The 24,440-nt window shown below is 34.4% G+C and overlaps 1 protein-coding gene across 2 annotated transcripts in view; it reads left to right on the forward strand.

Moving 5' to 3' along the window:
* The window catches only part of SPAG16 (sperm associated antigen 16), a 1,014,588-nt gene that overhangs the window by 531,539 nt on the left and 458,609 nt on the right, over positions 1–24,440 (forward strand). For both annotated transcript variants that reach the window (XM_086719555.1, XM_086719554.1), the window contains one exon: positions 6,406–6,591. In XM_086719555.1, the coding sequence (XP_086575681.1) occupies positions 6,406–6,591 (186 nt within the window). The remainder of the gene's footprint in view (positions 1–6,405; positions 6,592–24,440) is intronic.

Genomic DNA, 24,440 nt, shown 5'->3' on the forward strand with positions numbered 1-24,440 from the left:
CCAAGCACTAGAAAACAAGTTGGGTTGTAGAAATTTCTTAAGTGTGTATGCAGACTCAGTGACATGCAGGCCAAGTTTGAATGTAGAGAAGGCCTGCTTCACATGGCAAAAATATCATTCTTAATAAAGAGTGGCTTCCCTGTTCCATGGACCATGTGAACACAGGACCAGAAACAGGGAGTTTAGAAATGGCAAGCTCTTGCTTCTGGTGTTATGAGAAAGAGGCCTGAGTCTTGGTCTGAATGAAAATGAGGAATCTTCTGGAATGTTTTGAGAAGAGGGGTAATAGCTGGGTCTTCACATTTTTAGGCCCAGAGAGATGGTAATTTTAAACTCTGCAAAATGGTAGGATTGAGGCTGTTAGTAAATAATATATTTTTCTAAAAACTAGATTCAGGCAGGGTGTGGAATCTAACACAAGGCATTCACTCTCTGGATATACTGAGCAGTAAAGAACTAGGTGAAGCAGAGGCCCACAAAACTGAGGACCTGGGGAGAGTAGATAATAAACAAGAGAAATCAGTAAAACATATAGTGAGTTAACAGTGATAGTACTATAGGAAAAAAATAGGAAAGGAGTTTAATGTCAGAAGTGAGACTGCTGTTCAGATAAGTCTCCTTGATGTGTCTTGCTGTAAAGGCCTGAAGAAACAGAGAGAACCAGTCATTGGTTTTCTGGGAAAGGACATTCCTGGAAGGAAGAACAGCATGTGCAAAAGCCTGTGCAGTGGGAGGAGAGAGAGGAAGAGTAGTAGAAGGAAAAATCAAAGTGGTAACTAGGTGGGTGGTAGGTGGGTCATGGAGGGTCATATTCATTTTAGGATTTTAGCTTTTACTCTAGGAGATGAGAAACCATTGCACAGTTTTTCACAGAAGAGGAGCATAAATGGGATCCTGTAGGTTTCTGTATTGAAAAAAGATTGTAGATGGACAAGGGCAGAGCAGTTAGGAGGCCAGTGGTATGATTCATACCTAATGCTTGGAAATTGTTATACAAACGTGACTGTATTAAATGCCCTATTGTGGCAATCCAAATACTCCATGAATTAGACTTTTCACTAGGGGTAGAAGATCTATTGTTTCTGCAACTTACTTTATGTGAGCTAATTATTTATTCACTGAATTTATGTCCTGCATCCATCTAAAAAAGATATGAGGTAAATGGGAGATATGCTATTTTCCTGACCCTATATAATAATATACTCCAACACAATCTGAAATTATGTATATATAGTAACTCAGGTAGAATTCAGAAAGAAATAATTTAGCATGTCATGCAACAAAGCTACTTTTGAAAAATAAATATTCAAATGAGAAATCCAATAATAGGATGTAAGATCCATTTGCCTATTTTTTTTATTTATAAGCCCTGAGAAATTATCCATTAGAATAGGACTTTAGGTAATTTGTCATATTCATAATTGCATTTCATGCATTAATTTATTAATTCAATAGTTATTTATTGAGATTCCCTATGTACTAAGTATGAAGCTAGGCATTAGAGATATAGGAGTGAATTTTAAAAAAATTTCCTCCTTTCATAGCTGCTACATCCCACTGGCAGAGAGAGAGAGACTATAAATAAGTGATGTATAATTTAATGAATGGTAGTAAGTGCTATAAAGAGTAACAGCAAGAGACAAAAAGTTAGGGTGATACAGTATTTTAACTGGCATTGTCAGAGAATCTCTCCACGATAAGGTGAAGTTGAAGAAAAAGTCTTCAACTGAAGTCATGGAAAGCCATGGGAATATCCATGGGAGATGACATCTTAGTGTCAAAGGAAAGGTGTACAGATACCCTGAGGGGAACATGCTTGGTATGTTTGAGAAGCACAGAGAGATGATGGATTAAGTTGTCTAGTACAGTGTCTGAAGCATGTGACTGTGAAATGAATAAATGAATCTCCTGTGTCTTCTAGAACGTTGGGTCAAAAGAAAGAAAGGAAAATAAAGTGTCAAATGTAAAGGTTTTGAGATAGCTGAAAAAGATTAGATTTAATATTCTCAAAACAACTTTTTCCAGTCAGAGTCATAAGGTATGCATAGAGACATAATTTTTAAAAGAATGAGAACTATATTTTAGTACCTATGGATATATATCAAAATATTATAATTATCCAGGTTACGTTTTTCAAGAATATTCAATTGTAATGTGTCATAGGCATGTATGTATGCATGCATGCATATGAATGACAACTAGAGAATACTCAGAAGTATGTTGGATACAATAAGAAAATTAAATAATAAAATAATCCCAAAGATATTAATTGATACTTAAAAGTTTAAAGGCATTCCTGGGCATCTCTATCTTATTTCCAGGATGACAGCGTTATTCATCATCTCCATATAAAGTTTTGTAAACTAACCTACCAATTTCTATCCTTCTGCATCTGCAACCTAAACAATAACATAAATACAGAGGATAAAACAAAATAAAAAGAGGGGCGCCTGGGTGGCTCAGTAGGTTGAGCGTCCGACTTCAGCTCAGGTCATGATCTCACAGTCTGTGAGTTCAAGCTCCGTATCAGGCTCTGTACTGACAGCTCAGAGCCTGGAGCCTGCTTCAGATTCTGTGTCTCCCTCTCTCTCTGCCCCTCCCCTGCTCATGCTCTGTCTCTCTCTGTCTCAAAAATAAATAAAAATATTTAAATTTTTTTTAAAAAACATTAAATTAGTTACATGCTAGTAAATTAGTAACATGCTAGTAGTTTTATAATTCTATATTTTTCTGTCCTCTGTACCAAGATGTCTTTTCTACATAAACTTGTTCATATACACAACCCTGAATTATGTAGGCTATTCCATTCTATTAACACAGATCTATGTACAATGGAAATCTCTTTCCTTAATATGTACATCATTCATGCATGCCAATATTTCCTTAATATGCACATCATTCATGCATGCCAATATAAATAGTATGTCTTATAAATACTGTATACCAGGCACGAAAGAGTCCACTTGCCAGCATCTTGCCATTCCTGTGTAAAAGTTGAAAGACTAAGCTGAAAATCCAATTGAAGTTTCTGAAGCAAGTGACAAAGGTGTATCTGGAGCTCTAAGCAATACACCCAACCCAGTAAGGGCAGTGGTTTTACAGCCAGGCAGGGAAGGCTTGGTCTTTCCTGAACACTCAATGTCGCCTCTCTGCTTTTGCTAGAGTCCATAATATCTGCACATAATGCTGTCTTCTGAATTCACTTTATTTATGATTCTTTGTTGATTCTAGATTTCTACACAGAAGAAGGGTGTATCATATAGGAACAAAGGGAACAACACTTGGACGTGGGAGCTGTTTACTTCAAAAAAGACCATTCTCTGTGTGGACTGGCATTCTCTTTACTCTGTCACAGTGGCCTCACTCACCAACTAAATGCAGCCAGCAGCTCTGTATCAAAGGCTAAGGGTTTAGAATAACTTTGATGAGAACATTCTCAGCCGTTTTTGTTTCAACTTTTACTTCTAAGTTTGCGGGACTCTCACAAACTGGGCACATTAAATGTAAATCAAATGTGCCTTAATGTTTTCCAAGTAATCTAGATCCTAAATTTAGAGCTTTTCTTGTAATAATCATTTTATGAGCTCAGTGAAACCAAAATTTTTATCTTTTACCTATAAAAACTATGAGAAAATATTTCAATATAATTTGGTTATGTGTTATTCTGCTACATAAAATAATGCATACATATTCTATAGTGAGAATATTGTGACTGATAGTCCTTTTACAAATTCAAATAGTCCTCTTGAGCAGATAGACACAGGTATCTGAGACTATGGAGTAATGGCAGTAATTGGATTCCATTCCACTATTTATGGAAATATGGGTAACGAATTCCACATAAAAACTTAACTGGAGATCACAAGACAATCTTTAAAAACAATATCAGGTTTGAATATCACCCAGAATTGAAAATGTGCTATTGTAAGAATTCTCTTATTTGATTTTCAAAACAAGATTTTAAGTTATATCGAGCAAGACTTATCATCCATATTTTAAAAATATATTTTGTTTATTTTTGAGAGAAAGAGACAGAGTGCAAGTGGGGGAGGGGCAGAGAGCGAGAGAGACAAAGAATCCGAAGCAGGCTCCAGGCTCTGAGCTGTCAACACAGAGCCCACACGGGTCTCAAACTGGTGAATTGGGAACCTAAATATCAGATGATGGCACTTGTAAAGGTGATTACAACTGCTTCATTCCAGTTGTAATTATTACTATTGTGATTTTTGTTTCTTTTGTCACATAGTTTAAAGCAAGAGGGAATGTAAAACTTACCTGAGTTTTCAGTCACAGGCAGAAATACTTTATAGTAATTGTTATCCTAAAGCAAGACTTATGTCCAAAATAGTATGCTAGCCCATCAGAAGGACAGATTTGAAAAAGAGGCATGGTTAAATTATTTTTTATGTTATTTTTATTTGGATATTTTTAAGTAAGTTCTAAGCCCAGTGTGAGGCTTGAACTCACGACCCCAAGATCAAGAGTTGCATATTCTCTAGGCTGAGCCAGCCAGGCACCCCTTCTTGTATATTTTTAAACAAATGTATTTTTCAGTCTTTAATATTAAAAAGCAAAATTTTGAATCCTAAATATATGTACAAATAAACAACAGCTGCAAAGAAAAAGTTTAAATTTTTTTTATGTTTATTTATTTTGAAGGAGAGCGAGACAGAGTGCGAGCAGGGAAGGGGCAGAGAGAGAGAGAGAGAGAGAGAGAGAGGGAAACACAGAACCCAAAGAAGGCTCCATGCTCCGAGCTGTCAGCACAGAGCCCGATGTAGGGCTCAAACCCACAAACTGTGAGATTGTGCCTGAGCCAAAGTTGGACACTCAACTGACTGAGCTACCCAGGCACCCAAGAAAAAGACAGTTTTAAATATCTGTCCATTAGTGAAGGACTACCTGTCATAGAGTAATTTTTTTTTAAATTCTGCTAATCAGAATAATAGATATCTTTTTATAACTTTAATGAGAACTTCTTCACTCTGTACCTACCTTTCCTTCCCCACCTTTAAACTCTCCCCACTCCCTCTCCAGTGGTTGTTTCCTCCCTGCACTTAAAAATGTATTTCTCGGGGCGCCTGGGTGGCGCAGTCGGTTAAGCGTCCGACTTCAGCCAGGTCACGATCTCGCGGTCCGTGAGTTCGAGCCCCGCGTCGGGCTCTGGGCTGATGGCTCAGAGCCTGGAGCCTGTTTCCGATTCTGTGTCTCCCTCTCTCTCTGCCCCTTCCCCGTTCATGCTCTGTCTCTCTCTGTCCCAAAAATAAATAAACGTTGAAAAAAAAATTTAAAAAAAAATGTATTTCTCTCAGCATAAAAAAATAAGAACAAGTGAGCAAATACTCATCTTGATCTTGCCATTCCGTCTCTTGGAAATCCTGAGTACCTTTTCTTATTCTTTTATAGCACAGACTCATTCATTCATTCATATATTTATTCATTTTGGAAGCATTTGCTGGGCACTTCAATTGGTCAGTTCTAGTGCTTGATGCCATAGAAACAGAGAGAGGAAACAGTTCTCAATCAAAATCACAGGAAAAGAGTACAGATAAGCAATTCATTATATTCAGGGGAAGAAAAGTTACTAAGAAAACACATAGAGCATTCAATGCAGATGGCTGTGAAGGAAATGATGGAATTGAAATTTTCTTGCAACTGATATTTTACCAAAAAATCATAGATGTTTCTGCTTATATCATTGACATCCACTCATTTCTTAAACTAGCATTTGTGTCTACCGCTTTAAAGTCACTGCTTTTTCAAACGTCTACTAATTACCTAAATGGAAAATCTAATGGTTCATCCTTAACCACTTATTTCAAAATTTTTCATCTCTCAAGATGTAGCTCAAAATCTCGTCATTCCTGATTCACTTCCTTTAGCATCCAAATTGTATTCTTGGAACATTTAGTTAATCTAAACATAAGCAATGCTGACTTATTGTTTTGTATTGTGTTTTTGAAATTATTTTAGCCTATGTCTAAAAATTTCATCATTCTGAGGTTACATTATCCACAGAACCTAACACATAGCCTGAAACCTAATACACTGAATACACTAAAAACAAACAAACAAAAAACAAACACACACATACACACAAAACTTATTTCATGAATTAATCTAGAAGAATATAGAAGAATTAATCTATAGAGTATAGAACAACAGTTTTTCTCATCACCCTGCATTACTAAAAAATACTAGTATCAAATTTTGTGAACTCAAGATAAAAAAAATTCAAGCATTTAGTATGCCATTTTAATGCTTTTAAGCAGAAATAACTCAAACACACACGCACACACACACACACACACACACACATACATTACTCATAGCATATAACCATTCATAAAAATTAATTATGAGTTGACTTTTTAACAAATTACTTCTTTATCTTCTTGCAAATAGTGGCAACAAGTTGGCTACTTCAAGTGGTGACACTACAGTTAAATTATGGGACCTGTCTAAAGGCAATTGCATTTTGACCTTTGAAGGACACAACCATGCAGTATGGTCCTGCACATGGCACTCCTATGGTGATTTTGTGGCTTCTTCCTCATTGGATACAACTAGTAAAATCTGGGATGTTAATAGGTAAGAAGTACTTTAAACATTATTAACCCTCTACATTGGTAAATATACATGGATAATGCTCTTCTCTCAATGCTCCCACCAAGAAACATTAAAAAAAAAACTTGTTGGTAAAATCGTAGAAAGTTACTTAAATAATCTCTGTGAAATCCATTTCTAGCTCTATTAATCATTGTTGATATAACGAGTCCTTTATAAATGTAAGTATAAAGATCAAGCCAATGTAATAAGATTAGAATTGTTTCATTGGAAGGTCATTTGTTTTAGGCAGAAGAGAAACACTTATTTTAAAGAGTTAGAATTTTAGTTCTCCCTTCACAAGATTGCTTTATTATCAAACCAGCAATTTAATAGACATAAATATGACAGAGATAATTACTTGCTTTATGCTTAATTTTGACATATTTTCCCAAATTAAATGCTTCTTGTCAATTCACATATTGCAAAAACTAATGTGATTTGATGTATAAAAAGTCCTATACAATCCTGTATGGATATAGAAGTTTAATATTTTTATCTAAATTCAAGATAGACAAATCTATTGTGTTTATGGTGTCAAATACCTATCATCCCTGCATTTATGTCTGATTATTATATCCTATTAGGTATAAAAATAGGATCCAAAGAGCTACTATCAAATATCCTGACTGCTTCAGCTACCTAAGGAATTATAAACTATCAATCAAACTTCTGATCACTTTAATTATTGAAACAGTGCCCAGATTCCAAATAGAAGTGATAATGACTCCTAGAAATTTTCATAAACAATTGTCACTGAGCCATTGTACTTTATTTTGTAAGAGAAAAATTAACTCACTGTAGAGGTAGACATTATTGATTCAGGGTTATGGGTAAAACAGGTATCTTGAATAAACTCTCTCCATCCTTTCTTGAATTACAGGTAACATATTTAGAAGAGAGGGCAAATAAGGTGCTTGCAAAAAGGCAACAGGTTTTCTGGGAGGATTTGTTGAAAGGATATGCTCTTTCCTATGCATATGCTGACTGTCCTCTGAGGCCATGTGCCATTAATTATGCTGTTTTTTCTGAGCACCAAACTCACGCTTCCATATCTGTTTTTTTGTGATGCTGCACCTGGAACTTTGCAGATTACATTTTTGCTTTGCTAGTAGCCTCTGTTAGGCTTTGGCAATAGCAAGTGCTTGTAGGAGACTGCAAGGTTGAGGGGGTAAAAGGGAACTTTCTGCTCCCTGTCTCCTTCCTATGGGCTTCTTCTGGACTTGCAGTTCTAGTCAGCATCACCCTAGCAACACCTCACCTCTGCAACACCACTTTGTTCTTATCACAGCAGCTAAATCCAGTTGGCAGTTTTTCCAGTGCTTGAAGAAACAGCTGCATCATGCTGTCATCAAAAACATTAGCTCCTGCAGACAGGCACCCCCTTCTCAGAGGTCTGTGTTCCCAGTTCACCATGGCCCCTTTTCTGAGCTGAGGAACACTGCTCTTTTTCCGTTTATTTACCCTGTTAACAACTTTATACATAGTTAACAATCTTATATATTAAATTCTTCCTGTTAAAATGGTAAGTGTAAGTTTTGTCTCCTGACTGACAAATATAGGACATTAATGAATAAATAACATAACCCACCTGAGATATAAAGATTCAGCTAAATAATGTTTGGCATACTCTGCATGAGAAAATATGGCTCCTAATATTACAATTGGGATCTATTTCTATATAAAATAGTGACAATTTAAGATATGTTTTAATTCTCAAATAGGCACCATTTACTTATCTGGAATAATCATATGTAATTCTTAATCTTATTATGTTTCTATATTATGCAGATTTAGTAAATATATAATAGTATACTGGAATCAAAAAATAATTGAGGTATGATTGACATAGAAAAAGCTATACATATTTAATGTATACAACTTGATGAGTCTGGTGATAAGTATACACCCATGAAGAAATATATACAATCATCAATACCTGACGTAAACATATTCATCACCTCCAAAAGCTTTTTCCTGTCTTCTTTTATTATTATTATTATTACTGATTTTGTTATTATTATTATTATTATTAATATTTGTAGTAGTCATAGAGTTCTTAATATAAAACCTAGCCTCTTAGTACATTTTAAATATGCAATACAGTGTTTTTAATTATAGGTACTATGTTATATGATAGATTATAAGACTAATTCATTTTCTATAACTAAAATTTTAACACTAGTGTCTAATTTTAATCTTCATCACCTTTGGCTTAGAGGAGAATTCTAATAGATGATTGTGGTATGTTCTAAAATATAATATTTTTTCTAATGTTTTAATTTTATTTTCAAGTCAGCTAACATACAGTGTAGTCTTGGCTTCAGGAATAGCTTCCCTTTATCAGATATGTCATTTGCAAATACCTTCTCCCATTCTGTCAGTTGCCTTTTAATTTTAGATAGTTTTCTTTGCTGTGCAGAAGCTTTTTATCTTGATGAGGTCCCAATAGTTCATTTTTGCTTTTATTTCCTTAGCCTTTGGAGACATGTCAAATAAGAAGTTTTTGTGGCTGAGGTCAAAGAGGTTGCTGCTTGTTTTCTTCTATAGGATTTTAATGGTTTCATCTCACACTTAGGTCTTTCATCCATTTTGAATTTATTTTTGTGTGCAGCGTAAGAAAGTGGTCCAGTTTCATTCTTCTGCATGTTGCTGTCCAGTTCTCCCAGCATCATTTCCTAGAGAGAATATCTTTTTCCATTGGATATTCTTTCCTGCTTTGTCAAAGATTAGTTGGCCATATATTTGTGGGTCCATTTCTGGGTTCTCTATTCTGTTCCATTGGTCTATGTGTCTGTTTTTGTGCCAATAGTATACTGTCTTGATGATTGCAACTTTGTAGTAGAGGCTAAAGTCTGGGATTGTGATGCCTCCTGCTTTGGTTTCCTTTTTCAACATTACTTTGGCTATTTGGGGCCTTTTGTGGTTCCATACAAATTTTATAATTGTTTGTTCTAGCTCTGTGATGAATGCTGGTGCTATTTTGATTGGGATTACAATGAATGTGTAGATTGCTTTGGGTAGTATTGACATTTTAACAATATTTATCCTTCCAATCCATGAGCATGGAATGTTTTTCCATTTCTTTGTGTCTTCTTCAATTTCTTTCATAAGCTTTCTATAGTTTTCAGCGTACAGATCTTTTACATCTTTGGTTAGGTTTATTTCTAGGTACTTTATGGTTTTTGATGTGATTGTAAATGGAATCGATCCCTGATATCTCTTTCTGTTGCTTCATTATAGGTGTATAGAAATAAGACCAATTTCTTTACATTGATTTTGTATCCTGTGACTTTGCTGAATTCCTTTATCAGCTCTGGCTGCTTTTTGGTGGAGTCTTTCGGGGTTTCCATGCAAAGTATCATGTCATCTGCTAAGAGTGAAACTTACTTCTTCTTTGCCAATTTGGATGCCTTTTATTTCATTTTGTTGTGATTGGTGAGGCTAGGACTTCCAACATTATGTTAAACAACAGTCGTTAGAGTGGACATCCCCATCATGTTCCTGATCTCTGGGGGAAAGCTCTGAGTTTTTCTCCATTAAGGATATAAGCTGTGGGCCTTTCATATATGGCTTTTGTGATGTTGAGGTATGTTCCTTCTATCCTGACTTTCTTGGGCGTTTGTATTAAGAAAGGATGCTGTATTTTGTCAAATGCTTTTTCTGCATGTTGACAGGTTCGTATGGTTCTTATCCTTTCTTCTATTAATGTGATTTATCATGTTGATTGATTTGCAAAGATTGAACCAACCCTGCATCCAGGAATGAATCCCACTTGATCATAGTGAATAATTTTTTTAATGTACTGTTGAATTAGATTTGCTAGTATCTTGTTGAGAATTTTTGCATCCATATTAATTGGGGATATTGACCTGTAGTTCTCCTTTTTAGTGGGGTCTTTGTCTGCTTTGGAAATCAAGGTAATGCTGGCTTCATAGAATGAGTCTGGAATCTTTTCTTCCATTTCTATTTTTTGGAACACTTTGAGAAGAATAGGTATTGACTGTCCTTTAAATGTCTGGTAGAATTCCCCTGGAAGCTATGTGACTCTTATTTGTTGGGAGATTTTTGATAACTGATTCAATTTCTTTGCTGGTTATGGGTCTGTTCAAATTTTCTATTTCTTCACGTTTGAGTTTTGGTAGTGTGTGAGTGTCTGGGAATTTGTCCATTTCTTCCAGATTGTCCAGCTTGTTGGCATATGATTTTTAATAGTATTCTCGAATAATTGTTTGTATTTTTGTATTGATGTTTGTGATATCTCCTCTTTCCTTCATGATTTTATCTATTGGGTTCTCTCTCTTTTAATTTTGAGAAGTCTGGTTAGACTGTTTACTCTTTGAAAACAACTCTTAGATTCATTCATCTGTTATTCTGTTTTTTGGGATTCTATATTGTTTATTTCTGCTTTAATCTTTATTATTTCTCTTCTTCTGCTGGCTTTGGGCTTTCTTTGCTGCTGCTTTTCAAGCTCCGTTAGGTGTAAGGTTAGGTTGTGTATTTGGGACCTTTCTTGTAATGTATTTTCCTCTTAGGACTGCTTTTGCTGCATCCCAAAGGGTTTATACTGTTGTGTTTTCATTTTAATTTGTTTCCATATATTTTTTAATTACTTCTTTAATTTCCTGGTTGACCCATTCATTCTTTTGTAGGGTGTACTTTAATCTCCATGTATTAATCATTCAGAGTGTTTTTAAAAACTATAATTAAAAAACTGATTCCCAATAGATTCAGCCCTACTTAGAATGACTTCAGACATTCTGATGATGACTTTTCTCCATGATCCTGATATCCACATACTGTCTTCCAGTGATGCCTAGTAGACACTGATATAACAGGTCAAAATTGCTCCAAATTGATGCCAATTTTTTTTATATTTTAAATTTACCATCAATGTCAAGAACTTACTTGCATCATGAAAGACAAAAATTATATACCAATTTTGAAGCTGAGGTAGTGGAAATATAATGGCAAATAAGGGAGACATTGATTATTTCTATAGTGGCTATTGATATATCTTTGAATCATAATCAAAACCCTTGGTTGTAATTTAAAATTTCTTATGGATCAATACTTTGTAGATGTGTCTAAAAGCAATATCTTGCTTTAAAATTTCATAGGTTGTTGGGACTGGCTTAGTGATTTAAAGGGGAAAGTTATTTGCCTTGGTAAGATGCTGGTGGAAGCTGGGTCCTATACTCTTATCCTGATGCCATATGGTTTTTAATAAAAATTATAATTATAATTATTTAATTTATACATAAATTATTTAATGATAATAAAATTATTATTTATTAATTATTATAATGTATTTAATAAAAGTTCTATTTATAGACTCTACTTATCAGAGAAGGAGGAGTTTAAAATATATTCTTCTCTTTTACAACTTGATTTTATCTTTGAGCTCTTGGGATTAGTCTTGAGAATCCTTTAGTTGATGTCAAGTCCCTAGCCTTGCAACTGCTCCTCAGTTGGACATTACTTGCCAAAAACATCTAATTAGCTCCTTATCAAAAAGTTGAATAACTGGGAACCATAATTAACATAAAAAATCCCAAATCAAGAACCACTTTTACTAAGTGCTAATAAGAATCTCTGAACAGTATCTGTGGCACTCTTAGTCTGGATGTGTCGACACTCTACAAAGTTTCTATGAATAATAGAAATAATACTTATTTCTATGAAATAAGTATTATTTCTATGATCTTTGGGATGATCGTTTATATAAAGTAGAAATTTATATATGTTTCAATTATTGAGTACTGATTTCTACCTTAATTTTCAAATAAATTTGTTAGAAATCAATCTTAATGTACATGTGCACACTTACACACACACACACACACACACACACACACACACACACACACACCATTGTATCCTAAGTAGGGAGTGCTTGACACATGACAGTTTGGTTGCATGAATGATAAAGAAAAAGTCAACATATACATAAGGAGAAAATGCCCTCCCCACTTCCATCTACATTCAAACTAAAATTTGTTCAGTCTTAAACAAAAAATTTGTCGTCTTATCCTACACGAATCTTTAAAGTGATTAAAATGTGATAAGAAAATAAAAAAAGATATCAGTCAACTATAAAAAATATCTTGTGTGTTTTAAAGCGTATAAGTATTCAATATTATCAATATATTATCAATATCGTCAGTATGTCAATGTATTATCAATTATCAATATATTATCAATAATATCAATATAATATTATCAATAAATATTTATAAAATAACTGAAGTGTTAGGCTGTGTTATAGACATTAGAAAAATTTAAGACTCCATTACTGCATTCAATAAAATTACAAGTAATTTTAAAGCAATCAGAGAATATGCAATGCATGTGAAGTTTATAATATCAAGTAGGGTATTCCGGGTGACTCCTCCTTGCTTTTCTTCAATGTTAGGTATTTGGCTGAGTGGCTCTTCCAGACTTTCACTCTGATATTTGGAAGGCAGGTCATATACCTGCTTAGTGTATAGCTTGAAGGGAAGGGGCTGGAAACCACCAAAATGTTATTGAGTATAGCTCTCCCCACTGCTGTAACAAGATATTATACTGGCAAGAATTGAGTGATTTAAAACAAGGACAAAAGGACACAGAGGTACTTGTAAAACTCAGCAGCATCTGAACCCCAAACAGTGAGATATAAATCTGTTGACCTTGTATCAAGAAGCATTGTTTCAGATACCCTCAAGATTTTGTTGAGTAAGAAAAATAAAGCAGGTTTAAGAACTATGTTTATAAAAGTAATTTGTGATTACTGCTACATTACATTGACTGGAAGCCAATATGTTGGAAACCTTGGGTGTTTTTGAGAGAATTTTATTGACAAGAACACCATGAGTTTATCCTCAATAAACCCTGACTCTTCAAAACTATAAAACAGTCCTCAAGGTCCCAAACTTGCATCAAAAGGAAGTTCACTTCTAGTGTTTTACAGAGCATGGTGAAGGCCCAGACCACAGCACCCACTTTAGATGTGGTCATAAAGGGTAATGGACAAGAAATATAACCTTCTGTGAACAAAACAAGAGGCCACAGAGAACCATGGGCACAGAAGCTCCTCTTAGGAAAAGAGACATGATTCAGTCAAAGAATTTTCCTCAGTGCCATGGCAAAGTTCCTCATGATACCTGCCCAGGATTCTATCACTATTTAGACAAGCAACTCTTGTGTGTTCCCCCTTTTTCTACTTCCATATTGCAGTTTGTGTTACAGTTATTCTGTCCTTCCTTCATTATTGTACATTGTTTGTGATGATAGTAAAGGCAGAAAACTTGTCTTTTATTTGGTTGGCCACCGGAATGTGAGATGCCTCTGACCCTAGTGGAATTGACTGTGCATCATGCAGAGATCATGCATTGTGAGGTACATGCAGTAAATGAGTAGAACTTTGTGTTGTCTTCTTTGGTAGGCAGGGTGGGAGGTCAGTGAGAACATGTGGAAGGAAAGATTGTGCAGATATTTGGTGGGCAAAAGTCCCCATGTGGCAGAGATTTCTAGCTATTAACCAGAAGCCACTCTCTCCTTCTTCCATATTATTAGTTGTGTGCCTGGCTGACTATCTAATTTTTTCCAGCCTCCTTTTAGTTAAGTATGGTTATGTTACTAAGTTCTCTATAACAGAGAATTAGTTGAAGTGGTGTGTGCCATTTCTATGTTCTTTTCCCCTTGTAATATGGGATATCCATGACAAGGACAAGAGTAATCTTCAAAGTCAATTATTGAAAATGACAGAGCAGTCATTAGTCTGCTTGAAGTAAACCACTCCATTCTCTACCTCCAGTTGGCCTGCAGTGTGCTCTGGACTTTTAAACAATAAGAAAATAATTTTTTCTTTTGCTTGAGACATTATATTTCCAGTCTATTTGTTATAGCACTTTAGCCTGTCCAGTCTAATATTAGGTACCCTATGAATACTTTTCCAGCGATATGTTTTCCCCTCACGACATAGTAATAAGGCAACTAAGACAAGCCTTGTGCTATTCTCAGTATTATTTGGATGGGGTAGTAGTAGAAAGTCAATATTAGTAATAAATGTCTGTTCAACTCCCTCTACTTTTTCTCCCCTTGCCCCTTCTATTTTCCATCCTTAATTCTGTTGTAATACTGTTGGAGCCTATAAAATCTTACATGCCAATAGCAATACCTGTAAGTCAAATAATTGGTTTGCATGGAAGTTAATGCCTATAAAAATAGTAAATTATAGGAAAATATTCAACAATTATATATTAGTGTCTCCATTTGTGGAAAACTGATTCAGTAATAATTATTTCATTTAAACAATAAAAGATACTGAGAATCTCAATTGTATACTAGCATTGACTATATTTACTGTCAAGTACTGGTTTTGCTGATTGCAGTAAATCTGATAGAATATAAATATTACTTTTCATGTAGTTGACCTTACAGGTTTGTTTTTTTCAAAATTTATTTTGAAAAAAATATGCATTGAGCACTCTCTTATGTGCATTGTTCTAGACACCAAGCTATAGCAGTGAACAAAACAGACTAAAACTATCTTCATGTAGATGGCATTCTATTGAGAGGCAGAAAATAAGTCAAATAAAAAAAAATAAATATAGTATTTAAAAGTGTTAAGTTTGGGGGTGCCTGTTTGGTTCAGTTGGTTGAGTGTCCAACTCTTGATTTTGACTCAGGTCATGATCCCAGGGTTGTGGGATCAAGCCCCATGTTGGGCTCTGTGCTGAGTTGGAGCCTCCTTAGGATTCTCTCTCTCCTTCCCTCTGCCCCTCCCCACCTCTCTCTCTCTCCCTCTCCCTCTCTCTCCAAAAAAATAAAAATAATGATAAAGAATAAAAGTATTAAATTTGATAGAGAAAAAATAAACTATGAAAGTTGGAAGGGAATGATAGGCATTGGAAAGAATTATAATTTAAACAGTATGCTCAGGGAAATTCACACAATAAAGTTGATATTTGGGTAATCTGAAGTGGGTAAGGCAGCAAGCCAAGATGTCCAGGAGAACATTTCAAGATCTTCTTAGTAGTAAACTCCCATCTGGTGGTAGTAGGACTCATGTGACAAAGGAACAGGAAAGGGGCCAATGTGACTGGAGTGGAGTGAGCAGATGAGTGAATGGCAGAAGGAAGGCAGTTAGTTATATGGGGATGCACATATAACACAGGATATTGTAGCTTATTTGAGTGACTTGACCTTTATTCTCAATGGGATAGGAAGGCACTGGGGGATTTGGAACAAAAGAGTCACGTATTCCAATTTACACTTTAATAGGATGACTCTGGTTACTGTGTTGAGATTGGACTGTGGCAGGGGAGGGGGGCTGAACAAAGGTAAGGCAAGAAGACCACCTGGGAAGGTATTGCAACAATCTAGGCCAAAAACAGTAAAGGTTTGCATCATAATGGGAATAGTGAGGATAATAAGAATTTTTGTATTCTGGATAGATTTGGAAAATCAAGCCAACAGCAATTGGCTGAGGTATTGTGTTGTAAGAGAAAGAGAAACAAACCACCCTCTTAAATTTTAGGATACCTGAAAATCAAAAGGTTCATTCTCTTTATGCTGGGGCACTAATGTGAACTTTTTAAAATGCTTTTCCAATCAGACTGATCAATAGGCATTCCAGAAAAGGCTGTACAATGAGGAATGCCTTCTCATTTTTCATCTAGCAGGTGATTTCAGTTGAAGAAACTGAATGTTCCTTCCTGCCCACTAGCACTGCTTCCTTCTTGATTTAATAATTCATTTCCAATCATAACCCTTGGGCTGGATAAGATGAGAGAAACTGAAGGCTATGGGTGAAGGGAACAACTAAAATTAAGAAAAAGGAAATGTAAAATATTAAGGTTCTCTTGTAGTGAGTAATCTTTTAATAATACATACTATTAATTTCTTTTGGACAAATAATGCACCAATGTAGACTCTAAAATGGGAAACATTTAATTTTTATTATAAAATTAGTAATAATAAGATAGCACCAAATAAATTATAAACAATGGAGTTAAAATGGGATTTAGTGTTTATAATGAACAATGTTCCATTAATATATTTTATGGTCTTTATGATTCATTTGCAAATTTGGATATATTAGAGATGAAGGACATATTGTACAATATTAATATTTTTAAAACAATGTAAGAAGTGTTAAGAGTCAAGGGCATGGATTATTGGTACATTAATAACTGTCTGGTATTATAAAGACATCCCAGTTTGCCATGTATTACTTGAAAAGGCACCCAAGGTATATATTAACAGACTGCTAAAGCAATCCTTGAAGCATAATTATGTTACACTAAAAGGAATGGTAACATAAATTGACCTCTTGTGATCAATTTATTATCCTGTTCCATGGATAATAAGTCAATTATTACAAGTTCTTGAATTTTTGTTTATATTTAAATGAACAGTTTACCCTTGAAATATAGACTTTAAATTATACCTAAGTATTATTGAACATAAATGTATAGATAAGCATAAAAGATGAAAAAATTAAAATAGCATGTTTTTTCACTATCCTCTTTGCCCCAAACATTTCATAATTAATAAACATTATTGAAGAAATACCTATTTTTGAATAAAAATATGTTAAAGCTAAAGTTCAAATTTTATTTAGCAAATTATAGAATGATTAAAAAATCATGAAGCTCTCACAACTAATATGGCTTTGTGTGTACGTGGGAAGAATGCATCAAGTAACACTGTCGACGGCAATAAATTTGATGCGATTGTACTTTCACATAACTATACCTGGATTGACCAATCAAAGCAAGAAATTTAACATATTTAAAAAGAATGCAACACCCTTTTTTCACTCCACCAAAAAAGATCTGGTCACTAGATGAATCTTAGTCCTCTTCAGTGCTAATGACTAAAAAGGTTTAGCATATTTCTTCATCAATATATATTAAAATAAAATGATCTATAGCCATAGTACACATGATGTAAAAAAATGGAATCACATGTATTTTTATATTTAAGATTTGATCATATATACGTGTGTGTGTCTACTCACATGTTGGCATATGTCCATATTTTAGTATTAATGCAGTGAATTTAAATATTTAGCTCAAAATTACTTTCAGAGTACATAAATAATTGACTATCTTAAATATTTTAAATATCCAATCAAAATGATATTTACTAATGCTTTATCAATGTCTACAAAACCAACTTGTTTGAAAACCATTTATTTGAGACAGCAAAAACTAAGTATTATCATGTCCCTGAAACATTGTTTTGGAATTGCTGAAATTGTTTTCATTTAAAGTAAACTCTAAGATTTGATTCAGTTGTTATTGAAATGAACTGAATGTCCAACTGCATCAAATCAAAATAAAAGAACTAAACTAGATGATATAAAAATAGCAAGCAATAAAAATTTAGGTGGAATTAATCTACTTTCTTATATAAAGCCATACTATTAGATAGGAAATACTGCCTAATAATGGTTAATTTGTTTTCTTAAATAAAACACTAGGGAATACAATTTTCATAGAAATTTTAAATAATTTAATGTGTGTCCTGCATAGAAAACAGACCAGACCATCTTCAGTCAAAGAACATGGAATGATTATCCCCTAGTCTGGCCTTTGGTTACCTCACAGTCTAGAATGGGTTCTGCACGAAGCAATACCTCTAGGAGTATTTAACTTTATAGAAAAGTCATCCCTTTTCATTTGGCCAACAACTTTATAAATCATTTACTAGATGTGACCACAGAATTACTAAACATTGCTTTCTTACTTAGAAATTATTCACTCAATTTTTTTTCAGTATTTACCAACTATGTACCAAGTCATATCCCTGGAACTGGGGACATAGCATAAACTGGACAAACAAAGCCACAGTCCAAGTGGAGATTACATTATAGAAGGTGTCACTGATTATCAACACCTTATAAATTATTAGACAAGCTCTCTACTTGGCCATTGATCTAAAGATTAATTCCTTAACTCTAGAGATGCACAACAACCAAAACTGAGAGTGACTGGCTTTCTGAGGTGTTGTGAGTGTTTTGAGTGTGTCCTACTTCTCTCTTTAGTGGAAAGAACTATAGCCTTAGGAGTAATATTCACCAATGAGCTGGACATTTAAAATGGTGCTGAATCTCCTCATCTTTTTAAAGATAATTTTTTTTCATTTGCATTTGGGTTTTATTAGTAGCCTGTAGGTGTCCATAACACATAAACTGTCCATTTTAAGACAGCTTAAAGCAGTTTTTACTTGAAGAATGAACTTTTCTGTGATGATTCTATTTCAGCTTGGGTTGAGGTTATTATGTCAGTTTGTTTTTATTTTGAGTAAGGAAGATTTTGGTGAATTTTAGAATAATATAAATTAGCAAGAAGCAATCTAAAATGCTATTCAGCAAAAACAATTGGAAATAATTATAAGATGTGTTTTATTTATTTTTTTGTTTACTTTTTACCTCGGGCTAGTAAGACCACCTAAATTATATAACTTCTAAATATAGAGACAGATTCAGAGGGGCCCCCAAATTATTTTTTCTTACTTATGCTAAGTAATGCAGACACTTAAAAATTAAGCTTAAAAGGGTAGAATGAGTTAGAGTTACTTTATTATTCTCTAAATACATGTCACAGTAAAATTTCTTACTCATAAATTTAAAACTTAAAGTTACTGTTGGAGGGTCACCTGGGTGGCTTAGTCGGTTAAGCACTGACTTCAGCTCAGGTCACAATCTCGCAGTTCGTGAGTTTGAGCCCCACATTGGACTCTGTGCCTACAGCTCAGAGCCTGGAGCCTACTTCACATTATGTGTCTCCCTCTCTCTCTGCCCCTCCCCTACTCGCTCTCTCAAAAATAAATAAACAGTGGGGCGCCTGGGTGACTCAGTCGGTTGAGCGTCCGACTTCAGCTCAGGTCATGATCTCACAGTCTGTGAGTTTGAGCCCCGGTAGGGCTCTGTGCTGACAGCTCAGAGCCTGGAGCCTGCTTCAGATTCTGTGTCTCCTTCTCTCTCTAACCCCTCCCCTGTTCATGCTCTGTCTCTCTCTGTCTCAAAAATAAATAAAAAAAAACATTAAAAAAATAAATAAACATTAAAAAATTAAAGTTACTGCTGGAAATTCATAGTGGTTATCTAAATATGCATTTTAAATGGTGCAACATTTTAGCCTAGAAACACAAAACAGATCTTTATATAAAGGCCCTAACTACTGTAAAAAAAGTGAGCATTTGACATTTTTTTCTTGATTATCATTGCCCACATTACTGACCAATTTATAAAAGCATCTGATGCTTCCAATTTTAGAGATGATGTATAACTTTTGTTGTCTCTTCCTATAGCTATCATGTGACAAATTTATTTTTTAGAGAATATTAATGTCAGCATCTCCAGAATAAATTTAACTTTATTATTTTACATATATGAATTAATGTATCATAGGTATATGCAAAATTATAATAAATTATATGTCTGTGAACCAAAGATGCTGCCTGCATGCTTGATATTCATTATGAATTGTAAATTTCTTATACAAATAACATTAACAAACACATGTTAATTATATATGCAGGCATCTTTATTCCTTGCTCTCATTTCCTCTTACTCATTTCTAAGCAGGCTACAAATTCTTAGACTTGAGACATTCAGCAATATCTCTAAAAATAAATGAGCTATTACCTGAATTATCATGTCTTTTATTGTTTGTATTCATATCCTTACCACTATAATCTGCCTAAGGACCCAATCCCTAAATTGGAATTGATTGTTGACTGTTCCTTTAGAAGCTATTGGAATTAATTCCATTAGACTGATAGCCCTGTTTATTTGGATCACCACAATAAATCAGCTATTATATTATAGATATTATCCATATATCTACCAATCAGACTTGATCTCTCATTTACCTCTGATCTCCCTTCCACTGTATGCTTTGGAATTCAGTATCTGTTATCAGCAAAATATTCTATATCCTCAATATCTTCAATGAATTCTTTCATCTTCTTGCTTAAACTGTTTTCTCTTGAGGAAATTGAACCCCTTTTTTAATAGAGCCTCTATCTCCCTTCTCTTAATCCTTACCCCCCAAATTTATACCCCTTAATGCATGTAGATCCTGTCTTTGAGATGCATACATAACATATACTTTAAGGTTCTGCGCACATCATCATATATTAATTCATCTATATAAAATAGTAAATGTTAAATTTGTCTGGAATACTGACACAAATGCCACCTACCACTGGACCTTGAGGTTTATTCACTAATGTGTTCTTATTACCCAAACAGATCTTGGATCTTACTGGGAATGTAATAAACATTTAATTAATATATAAACTAATGGTTTATGTTGGTACCATGCTCTTCACATTCAATTCCAGACCACTTTTCCTTCCTTCCACCTTCTCCCAAACCACACCTTCTTAGAAGCACATGCTTTGAGACTGTACCATTAGCCACTCCTCCATTTTATAGTCATATACTCATCTCCTGGTCATCAACTTCATATTTTGAATAATTTAACTCATGGCTTACTGTCTACATTGAGTGCAACATCAATATCCAAGCAGAAAATTCATTTAACACCTTGGCTTCCTGGTTTCTTCATCCCCTTACTTTCAAGTACTTTCAAATTTTGATTGTAAATTTTCTACTTTGTAAGAATCATCTTCCTTCTCTCTGGCTTGTATAGTTCAATATTACCACTCTAACAATTCTTTCCAGTGATATTGGTAATTCATTGCTGTCACTGTTTTGTTCTTGCCCTTGATAATACCTTTCTGTTTCCTTCTTACCCAGAGTGGATCCCAGTGTCCATTACAGTGACCTCTCTTTCCCACATAATTTCAGTTCCCTTGGTCCTCTGTTCCTCCACATTTCTTTCCTGCCAAAACCCCAATCCTGGTTAAGCCAAATCCTCTGCCTACTCTAAGACTGTACCTGATAAGCTAAGCATGAGTAGGACAAACAAACAAAAAGAAAAAAATGAATCATGCTGACTGTTTTTACTTATATTTATACCATCAACTCACCAGTTGAATCCTATTTTACCTCCTCTGTTGATTAACTTTCTATCATACGAGATGAATATTTCATATCTTCCTCTTCTATTCTTAAACCCCTAATACCTTCCATATTCCTTTTCCTCTGAACTGATGGCCTGGATTTTTTTATTTCACTAAGCAAATAGAAGCATTCAGAATAAAACTATCTTCCCACTACCAAATCCATCAATCATTAGATAGATAGATAGATAGATAGATAGATAGATAGATAGATAGATAGATAGATAGACAGAACTTTTTTTCCCCTTTCTATCCAGATATTGGCTCAGTGGTTGTATTTCGGACTGGTTTGCCTGGGATAGGATGGTTTAAAATGGCTCCATTCACATGTCTAAAGCTTCAGCTGGGACAACTGGGGCCACTCTCCCTGGGGTCAGCTCTGCATCCTCCGGGAGAGTTTCTCTGCATGGTGGCAAAAAGGGCCCAGCAGCAAGAAAGAGCAGTCCTAAGTAAATAAGAACTTGTTTGAACCTCCACTTGCTGTTGTCCCATTGACGTAACAAAATCACATAGCTGAGACCAAGATCAATGTGGCAGGGGACCACTCAAAATTGTACATATAGAGATAGGAATAATGACAACCATTTTGTAAGCAATCCACCCTCTTTCTCACCATTTATTCCTATTATAATCATCCCTTTGCAAATATAAATGTAGTATTGTACTTATATTTTAGCTATATTTTATATCATGAAATGCAGTTATTCAGCTGATCTAGGTGCTTAAATAGACTTTTATGATCAGTCTAGGAAAAAATGGAGTCTGAATTTTTATTCCAATACTTACAAATTGTTGGAAAAATTCTTGCAAATACATTGTTGGAATAATTTCAGCCTGTCTTTGCTTCTCTGTTCAGTAAATTTCAGATGACTCCATATTAGTTTTTATACCTTTTTATTTTTGGTTAGTTTAATACAATATGTTTAGAAGTGGTAGTTGCCATGTACCCTTCACCCAAATTCCCCCAATGGTAATATTTGATCATTGTATATTATCAAAACTAGTAAACTGACATTAGTATAGTATTATTAACTCAAGCACAGTTGTATCTCACCAGTTTCTACATGTAGTTTCATGTGTGTGGGTATATAATTGTATAAAAATTTTATCACATGTGTAAATTAGAATAACATAATGAACACCATAATCAGGATACAGACTTTTCCATCACCATAAAGAAATTCCCTTCTGTTACCCCTTAATGATTATACTCTTTCCCGAATTCTAACCCTTGGCAACCAGTGATCTGTTCTCCATTGCAGTAATTGTCAATTCACAATTGTTATATAAATTGAATCATATCATATAATATATGTCCATATGAGTTTGGGTCCTTTTCAATCAGCAAAATGCCCTTGAGATTTGTTCAACTACTTTGTGTATTGATGGTTCATTCCTTTTTATTGCTAAACAATAGTCTATTCTGTGGTTATATCATAGTTTATTTTTCTGTTTGTTCCTTGAAAGACATTTTATTTGCAGTTTGAGGATAATACCAATAAAGCTGCAATGAACATTATTGTGTACAGATTTTTTTGTGTGAGTGTAAGTCTTCATTTTTCTGGGATACATGACCAAGAGTGCAATTACTGAGTGGTGTCGTAAATATATATTTAACTTTGTAAAAAACTGCCCAACTATTTTCCAGTGTAACTATATACTATTTTACATTCCCATTGGCCGTATATGAAAAATTTATCTATATTTTTGTCAGAATTTGGTACTACCAATATTTTTTATTACCTTAGCCATATTAATAAGTATGTAATAGTATCACGGTTTTGTGTTTCTCTAATGACTAATGTTGAACATGTTTCCATGTACTTATTTTCCATCTATGTATCTTTTTTGGTGAAATATCTCTTCATATTCTCGATCATTTTCTTTTTTTCTTTCTCTTTTCTTTTCTTTCTTTCTTTTTTTTTTTTGAGAATGAGAAAGCGCATACGCGCGCAGCGGGGGAAAAAGGCAGAAAGAGAGGGAGACTGAATCTGAAGCAGGCTCCAGGCTCTGAGCTGTCAGCAGAGTCTGATGTGGGTCTCAAACCCACAAACTGTGAGATCATGACCTGAGACAAAGTCGGAGGCTTAACCGACTGAGCCACCCAGGCGCCCCTCTGGCTCATTTTCTAATTGGATTGTTTATTTTGTTGCTGTTGAGTTTCTGTTTAAAGTTCTTTAAATATTCTGAGTGCATACCCTTTGTCGAAAGTTTTGTGTGAAGTTTAGTTAGAGGATTTTTTTTTTTTTTTGCTTATAAATTACCAATTTTTCCAATACTGTTTGATGAAAGTTCATAAGCAAAAGCACACAAAAAAATCTGTGCCATTTATTTCTCCACCAATACCATACAGTCATGATTACTATAGCCACATAAGCCTTAATATCAGATAGTGTGATTCTTTTATGGTGTTTTTTTCTTTTCTTTTTTTTTTTTTCCCAAAATTATTTGGGCTATTTGAGTTCTTTTGTTTTAACTAATCTATTTTTTTTCCACATCTAAAATCACTTTAGCTGGTCTGCCCCTAACTAGTGTCTTATTTATCCCTACTTTTTTCATGATTCTCCTAAATTAAACTCCTTATAGATTCTTCTCTAACAGTCTATCCTGTTTTTTTTCTTCCAACTTTGAGTTGAAGATTAGCCCCTTCTAAGAAGCCTCCTTGCCTAACCTCAGTCTCTGATGGCCACACTTTTCTTTCCTATTTCCTTTTTCTTATTAGAGTCAGACTGTGAGCTTTTAAGACCTTAAGCACACACACAAAAATAATTCCTCCCATATATAATTAAAAATTAAGCAAACAATAA

This window comes from Puma concolor, chromosome C1, assembly GCF_028749965.1.
Source record: "Puma concolor isolate L17-30 chromosome C1, mPumCon1.1.hap2, whole genome shotgun sequence".
Taxonomy (NCBI): domain Eukaryota; kingdom Metazoa; phylum Chordata; class Mammalia; order Carnivora; family Felidae; genus Puma; species Puma concolor.